Source organism: Vigna angularis, chromosome 7 (genome assembly GCF_016808095.1).
Source record: "Vigna angularis cultivar LongXiaoDou No.4 chromosome 7, ASM1680809v1, whole genome shotgun sequence".
NCBI classification, from domain to species: Eukaryota; Viridiplantae; Streptophyta; class Magnoliopsida; order Fabales; family Fabaceae; genus Vigna; species Vigna angularis.
The window spans coordinates 9,626,576-9,634,312 of record NC_068976.1 but is presented as its reverse complement, the minus strand read 5'-3'; the positions used below and the strand labels follow the sequence as shown (position 1 = coordinate 9,634,312).

At 29.7% G+C, this 7,737-nt stretch overlaps 1 protein-coding gene across 1 annotated transcript; it reads right to left on the bottom strand.

The window, feature by feature from the left end:
* Window positions 1–2,317: 2,317 nt before the first annotated feature.
* Window positions 2,318–2,637, bottom strand: LOC108338654 (uncharacterized). The gene has a single exon (XM_017575672.2). The coding sequence runs from the start codon at window positions 2,590–2,592 to the stop codon at window positions 2,392–2,394; it is 201 nt and encodes a 66-aa protein (XP_017431161.1). The 5' UTR covers window positions 2,593–2,637; the 3' UTR covers window positions 2,318–2,391.
* Between the last annotated feature and the right edge of the window lie 5,100 nt (window positions 2,638–7,737).

Below are 7,737 nucleotides of genomic sequence, written 5' to 3'. Positions count from 1 at the left end.
TTCGTCTTTCAAATTAGGGAGAAATTAAGGATTAAAAATCCCATGGAATTGAATCGAATTAAACATATGGTTACGAGAGAGAATGAAACCCTACAGGATTGAAGAATTTACAACTTCATTTTCTTTATTTGAAACTACTTTCTCCTCCTAATTTTTTTTATTTTTTTATTTTTGGTTGTTGCGGCGGAATTGCAAAAATTGAAAAAAATCCATGGCAGAAGCCGATGAATAAAAATGGAGATGTGCCCATTGAGGTGGGAGAAAGAGAAACAATGAAAGACGATCATTACAAAGGCTACCATGAACGTGTGCGAATATAAATGGAGAGAGTAAAAAGTGGAAAAGCCTATAATTACGTAATCATTTTTCAAATGATATTAATATCAATGTAAAGAAAGTGATTACACTAACTCATTTTAAATAAAATAAAAACTAAATTGAAGACAAAAAAATTATGAAATCAAATTGAATAAACTTCTTATTATGACAAAAAAATCAATTAAGTCTACTTTTATATATTTTCGTAATAAAACACGTAGTAGTTGACAAAGAATAACTAAAATAACCTAAATTAGAGTAAGTCAATATAAATAAAAATTTTTATTATTATTTATATTACATTATTTCAATAATTTCATCTTACTTAAAAAGTTGAATAAAAACATTTAAATACACTTTCATATTTTAACAAAATTGTGACATGTAAATTTTAAAGTAAATAATAGCTCAAATTATTAATGAATAAGAATACTTTGACACGGTGAGTAATTGTTACATTTATATGACACGATATGAGACCCATTTTCTAAAATACTGATAAAGGATAATTTTGAAAACAAAACTATTTTTTAAATTAATTAGGTTATATGTTTCGTTAAAATCTCCAATTTTGTGTCTCTCTTATCTTTTCTCGTGTTCTCTCGTCTTCACACACCACTAGATCTTAAGGGCCTACAACGTTGAATAGAGCCATATGTGACCAAACAAGAGGCCCATTTGGAAGAGCTCTAAACCAGAGTCGCCGCACTATTGCGTGAAGAGGGAACCATCATATGAGTCTGCAATGTTAAATAGAGTCATCCTGTGATGTGACGAAGCAAGAGGTTCATTTGGAAGAGGCTATGGTTGAGCGTGACACTAGTACAAACCTGCATTTGCATAAAAAAGGGGTTAGGTTGTAGGTATTTTTCTTCTTTTTCTTTTATAAGAATGATATATGTAGGTAGAGAAAACCTTTTATTGTGTTATTTTTTTTACTATCGTCTTCAATTATGAGTAGAGTGGTTTTGTTTTTGGATCTAAGTTCTCAAAATAGAGGTTGTTTTTATAAGAGGTCTTCTTAAGTAGAGTTAAAGGTGAATTTAGTAAATGGAATGAGACTTTAATTTTGAAAGCGTCTGAGTTGTTTTCTTTATTAGTTTGAATTTGTAATTTTTTCCCAAATGAATATTTTGTTTTACTTATTAACTATGTAATTTTCTTGCACTTTGGATGGTATATCAATATTGAATTTGTTGATTTGAAGTTTGATGCACTAAACTTCAAGTTTTGTACATGCTAGTTTTGGATAAGAGGAAAATAGGAATTTTAGGAATGAAAATCAGCAGAAAGAGTGAAGAGTGGGTATGTATGATGTAGAATCAGTTCAGGTTGATTTTTGTTTGAAGTTTGGAAACTAATTGTGTGAATTGCATATAAAGAATTCCAATAAGTTATGTAAAGAAGAAGAAAATTGTTGCCTCCAATATATAGTCAAATTATAATCGTTACATATCAAATTTGATATGAGTTTCGGTATATTGTTGTATTGGTGCAATAACGGGTTGTTTACATGAAGTTATATGGTTATTTGTTTTGGTCATTCTGCACAACAAGAAAGTTGTGCAGATATGTGATTATTTATGACTGTCATTTTGTACAAAAAAAAAACAAAATGGGTCAACGTAATGTGGTTAGTTGTTATACTTCTTCTATACAATAATAAATTGTTTATCATGATTTGAAGTGTTATGATATGTTGGTTTAATAATGGGATATTGACATTAGGTTATGTGATTATTTTTAGTGATTGTGTATTCACGTTGCATGTATATAACGCTTCGACTATGTACAGTATAATATCAATTTGCAGAAGAAAAAAATCTAAATTGTTTCTTAAGTTTTAATGAAGGCACCAATTTTTGGAACCAACAGTTTATTACATTATCAGAGTTTATTACACAATTGTGATATACCTTTGCATTTGAACCTCATCTAAAAATGAACACATGCTTCAGTAACTATCAGAGTGGAAAATCGTCATTAAAGTATTAGAGTGAAAAAAAGAAGTAAGAAAATTGATTTCTTTGTTGTATGTAATTATATTACATAAGTGTTTACAAATAGGAGTTATTAGAAGACCTCTAATCTCCTTGTGCAGATGGTACAGTAGTATTTAGTTTTGGTCTTAAAACATAAGGGTAGAAAACAAAACCTCCACTGACTCTCTACATCAATGGCCTGAACCATCCCTCCACAATAAGGGCATACCCCTGGAGCCACATGCTTCCCCAACACCTTTTCCTCCTTGTCACACACAAAAACCAAACACATCACACTTTCGTGAAGTACTAAAGAACAATTCTAGGTAGTGTTTGCTTTCAGAATATGTTTTGCGTTTTTATGTTTTGAAGTTGCTTATATAGAATGGGGGCAAAGAACGTTCCGGGACATGAAGAGAATGAGAGAAGGATGTTGCTGTTTCTGGAAGAATGGATATTCTTCTACAAGAACCAAGAAGTCGTTAGAAAATAGTGAGTGTTTGAACGAAGCGCGTTCTAGAAAGTTCTTTTTCAGCTTAAACTCAACTTAAGTGTTTGACTAGTTCGTAGAAACGCGTTTTCTTTTTTTCCCTATGACGTTAAGGATTTTTTGTCAAAATTAGAGGTGTCTCTTTTTTTTTTTCTTGCCAACGGGACTTCGAGAACGACGCGTTTAAGAAATAAAATTAAAAAATAAATCTGTTTTTAATTTTTAAATTTAAATATAAATTTGATATAGTTTTCTAAATTAATTGTATGATTGTTTTTAACTTGTTACTGATTGTTATTTTTTGAGTTCTATAAACTATAATCTTAAAATAATATTTAACATAAAAAAGAGTTGATTTCATTAAATTAAAATTATTATATCTGTTTATTTTTTAATTTTATAATTAAAATATATAAAATTTAAGATAAACAAATTTCAATTTCGTAATTAAATTTAGAAATAAATATATATTAATAATTAATTTATTAATTAAAATTAATTTATATATGAATTAATTAATAAAAAATTTATATTTATTCTAAATTTTAGTTCATTGAAAATTTAAATTATTTTTTTTTTAAGAATTTATAAAGAAACTTGTCCAAACAAAATCAACATTTTTAAATATGCAGTTAAATAGTAAGAAAAGTGTGATTAAAAGTTACGGTTAATGATAATTAGTTAATTTTAATAATTATTAATTTAATTACATTCATCGGAAATTTTAATTAATTAAAAATTAAAAATGTAGTCTCAACACTATATTTCAAACCTGTTTTATTGAGACAAAATATAAGTGAATTATTTGGTTCTTCGTAAATTTATTTTGATAATTGCGTCAGCGAATGAAAAAGGTAAATAGTTTGATTATTTTTTATTAGATATTTGTGATTCTGTAACTTTATTTATTGTGTTTACGTAAATAGTTCTTCTAGATTTTATAATCATATTATTTTATCTCTATCAATTATCCAAAAATATAATAGTTATTATATGATTTAAGATTAAAATGTTTATTTTTATAAAATCTTTTTATTTTTAATTGATGTGATATTTTTAGTATATTCTTTTATGTTGATAATATTAACAAAAAAGATTTAAATTATTATAATATGACTATAATATTATATTAAAAAATAAAATTTAAATCTAATTTAACTTTACAAAACTCAAAATTTATATTTGTAAGAGCCTGAAAATAATAAGGCTATTGGGCTTTATGTTGAGGCAGTCAGCCCATAAGCTAATGACCCATGATCTTAGGAAGGGGTTTTCTAAAAATCAGAATTCTTTCATTTTGCCAGCTTTCTTTCTCTCTCTAAAACTTTTGCCCTAAAATTCTCTTTGCCTTCTCTGTAGATTTTCTCTTCACTGAACCGATCAAATTGTTATTTGAAGGTGTTTACGCGCTCGTTGCACTAAGGGCTTCAGTTTGAACCGAACGTTTTTCCATTCCGACCGGTAAGTGTTTTTTTCCCTTTTCTTCAACCGTTCTTGAACCTAAGCCATGCAACTTGCTGGTTGCCTGTTACTGGTAGCTTTTCCACTTTTCCAGGTAAGGGAAGCTAATTATTTTTGTATGAATTTATTTTATACAAATATATGCAGGTTGAATGTTGAACTGATGTGTTCTTGTGAAGCTATTCTACGATGTTAATTTTTATTGGATAATTATAACTGAGACTGTGGAATTGTGCTTAAATAATTTATGCTTTGGTGTTGAACTGGTACATGTGGCAATTATGTTTGTAAGTGTCACTGTTGAAATTAATTTGTTTTGGTTGAAATTGTCCTGGTTGGAGGGTTTGGAGTAAAGGCTCTGTGATAGCATGTATATGGGCAGGTGCTGTTTAAGGTTACTGTGAGAGGAAGGGCGATATATATAATTGGGTATTTGATGTCTAAAACACTGTAGGACAGTTTTAATAACTTAGATAATTAAATCATAACTTGTTAAAAGCCTTTCTTTGTTGGTAGGATAGAGGGGACTTAAAAACCTGAGTTGGCACATCCCTGATCATAGAGCAGCCCTGGCCTGGTCCAGTACGTTGTGACTAGTCATATGTGCTAGCGCCGAAGGTGAGTCTGATGCGTTCAGACATCTGAACCCTCTCCGGTGACCAATTGGGGGAAAGTAAGATCTCTATTATGATGAAAATTAGACAAGTAGTTTACCAAATAAGAACCATGATATATATATATATATATATATATATATATATATATATATATATATATATATATATTATGATAACAATTTATATAACATATGAAACGTATGATATAAATTGTTATCATAATATATATATATATATGTATATATATATGAACGTAAACTGGTACATGGAGGGGATCTCACTCATTTTTCTTCTTTTGTTTGGATTGATTGATGTTGTTTGACTGTCAGGATGTATGTATGGTGTTGTTGAGTGGTTGTAAAGCATATGAATGTGAACTACAATAATGTAATTGAGTATGAAGTGGACATCTCAGGGTGAGATGACTGAAAGTGATGTGTGGGGTGTTGTTGTTGTTCTGTATAACTGTATGGAGCTTTGAAATGGTATGTTTATTCCTACACTCGAAGCAATATTCATGCTCAAATAGAGGAGAGCAGTGTAAGTGGTGAGAGTGTAAGTGGTGAGAGAAGAGGGAGGTTCTCGTCTATAGTCTTAGAGTTTAGACATAGACAGATGGGGGATTTACCTTGCATAGTGTTGGGGAGTGCCAGCTGAACTACGCAAGTGCAAAGACGACCAATAGTTCGACAGTTATACCAATCCGGATGAGTCGTGTGAGTGTTTGAGTCATGGTTTAAAGTAGTATCAAAGCCTAGCCTCTCCCAGTACGGTGTGGTTCGAGGACGAACCAAGCGGAAGTTGGTGGGCATGTGACACCTGGGCACTGACGAGGGCGGGGAGTGATCGCGCGGTGCAAGAGGCACGAAATGCAAGGGGCACTGACAAGGAGCGACTCCTGGCAGGCTTTCAATGGAAGGGACATATGGATGAATCGAACATACACCGGAATAAGAAGATCTAGAGATTGTATAGGTATGAGACTATACAGTTGAAGGATAGCTTAAAGGGATTGATTTGACTACTCATATCATCAAAATGCATTTGCCTTTCGGTAGCCTAACCCATAAGAACTCCATGGTTAAGCGTGTTTAGCCTGGAGTAATTTAGAGATGGGTGACCTTCTGGGAGTGAGGACAAAGCACATTGGAAAGTCTCACGGTGATCTGTGGAGGTAGTCATTTTGAAAAACAAATTATGATGTGATTAATGGAATAAAATAGAGAGTTATGATGTAATTAAGGTAAAGTAAATAGAAGGGTTTTGAAATGAGTGATTATTATTTGTGGAGGGAGAGTTGCAATGTGAAATGAATTAGTGACCCTTTATGTTCAACAAAACCATTTGCTTTGCATACCAAACGAATTTATTAATGTAGAATAAAGTACATGTATTAAAGCATCTCAACATTTGAGGATAACAATTAAGAGACAAAACAAGATGTGTTTAATAGACCACGTGCAAACCTAGGTTAAGGTACAACAAAAGATGTGTTTAATAGCCCACGTCAAAACCTACTGAATTTTGCTTAGTTGGAGGGAAATTAGGAAGGACCAATTTAATTTTATTTCATTTGTTTTACAAGAAAAACATAAATAAGGAGGTTAAAATTATAATTGAATAGGTTTATGAATACTTTTTTTTTTACTTTTTTTTTCTTTCACCCGACATATTTAACTTTTATTTTTTTTTCTCTAGGCATGTTTGAACTTACTTTTTCTTTAGAGGTTATGGAAAAATAAATAAAAGAGTTTATTTTTCAAAAGTTATAATTAAAGTACAAATTCTTTCATTTAAATATTTTTCTCTCCTAATGAATTTTTATTTGGATATAATCTTTTTAAAGAGTTTTTTTTTCGTGGTTTTTTTATAAGATGGTTAGTATCAAGCTTTTATGCGGTGGTGGAGCTTTCAGTAGGTTAAGGAGTTTTTGACCCTCAAATTGTTTTTATATATTTATATATTAATTATATAAATAAAGATAATTTAGCTTAATTTTAATATATTTTATTTATTTGGTATCGTTAAAAAAATTTAATATTAATTTTGGTCCTTATAAAATATTTTTCTAAAATCTATCACTATTACATGATGAGGAGGACGTCTTTCATATATGTTAACCAAATATTTCATACGTTAACCCAATATTTAAGCCTTGAGTATGATAATATTTATAAGGTTTGAGTTAGAAAGTGTAGTAAAAATTCTTAGATAGAATAAGTGGTAACGTTTCTATGTCAAGAAGATTATTATTGGTAGATTGTCAAGTGAAGTTTCTATATTAGAAAAGATCTTTAATATGTGTCTATTTAATTCAAGGCTTACTTAGTAGACAAGGATTATAGTTAGAACGAGGATTTTTACTATAATAAGATTTATCTTAAGTGGTCTATTACACTTCAATTCACTTCAGAATTGTTTTGGTAGTTGTTAAGACCAAACAAAATAAAACTCATTAAATGAAACTCTTTTGATTATAACAAAACTACATTTTATATAATGTACATATGCTACGTAAAAAATATATTATCAGACGATATATGATAAAATGTTGAAATACATTGATAAAATGAATGATGGATTACAATTGACAAGTATTACGAAGTGTTTAACATTTATTGTTGCAGTTGAAGCTTAAATATTCTAACCACATGATTCAAATTCAACTAATAAGATGATACAATGCTATAGGTCATCTTTACATTAACCAAACGATTAAAGCATATGATCATGTGTTGTATTCATCAAACCAACTCAAGTGTTATATCACCATTGATTGGTCAATTCTCTCATTGCTCTTCCAAGAGGAATGTTAAATTAATCCTTCATAATCAAAATCATCTTAAATAATAAATGGTCATTTTATTTT

Excerpts from the sequence above, each read along its gene's own strand:
- LOC108338654 (XM_017575672.2), bottom strand. The coding sequence starts at position 2,592 with ATGTGTTTGGTTTTTGTGTGTGACAAGGAGGAAAAGGTGTTGGGGAAG.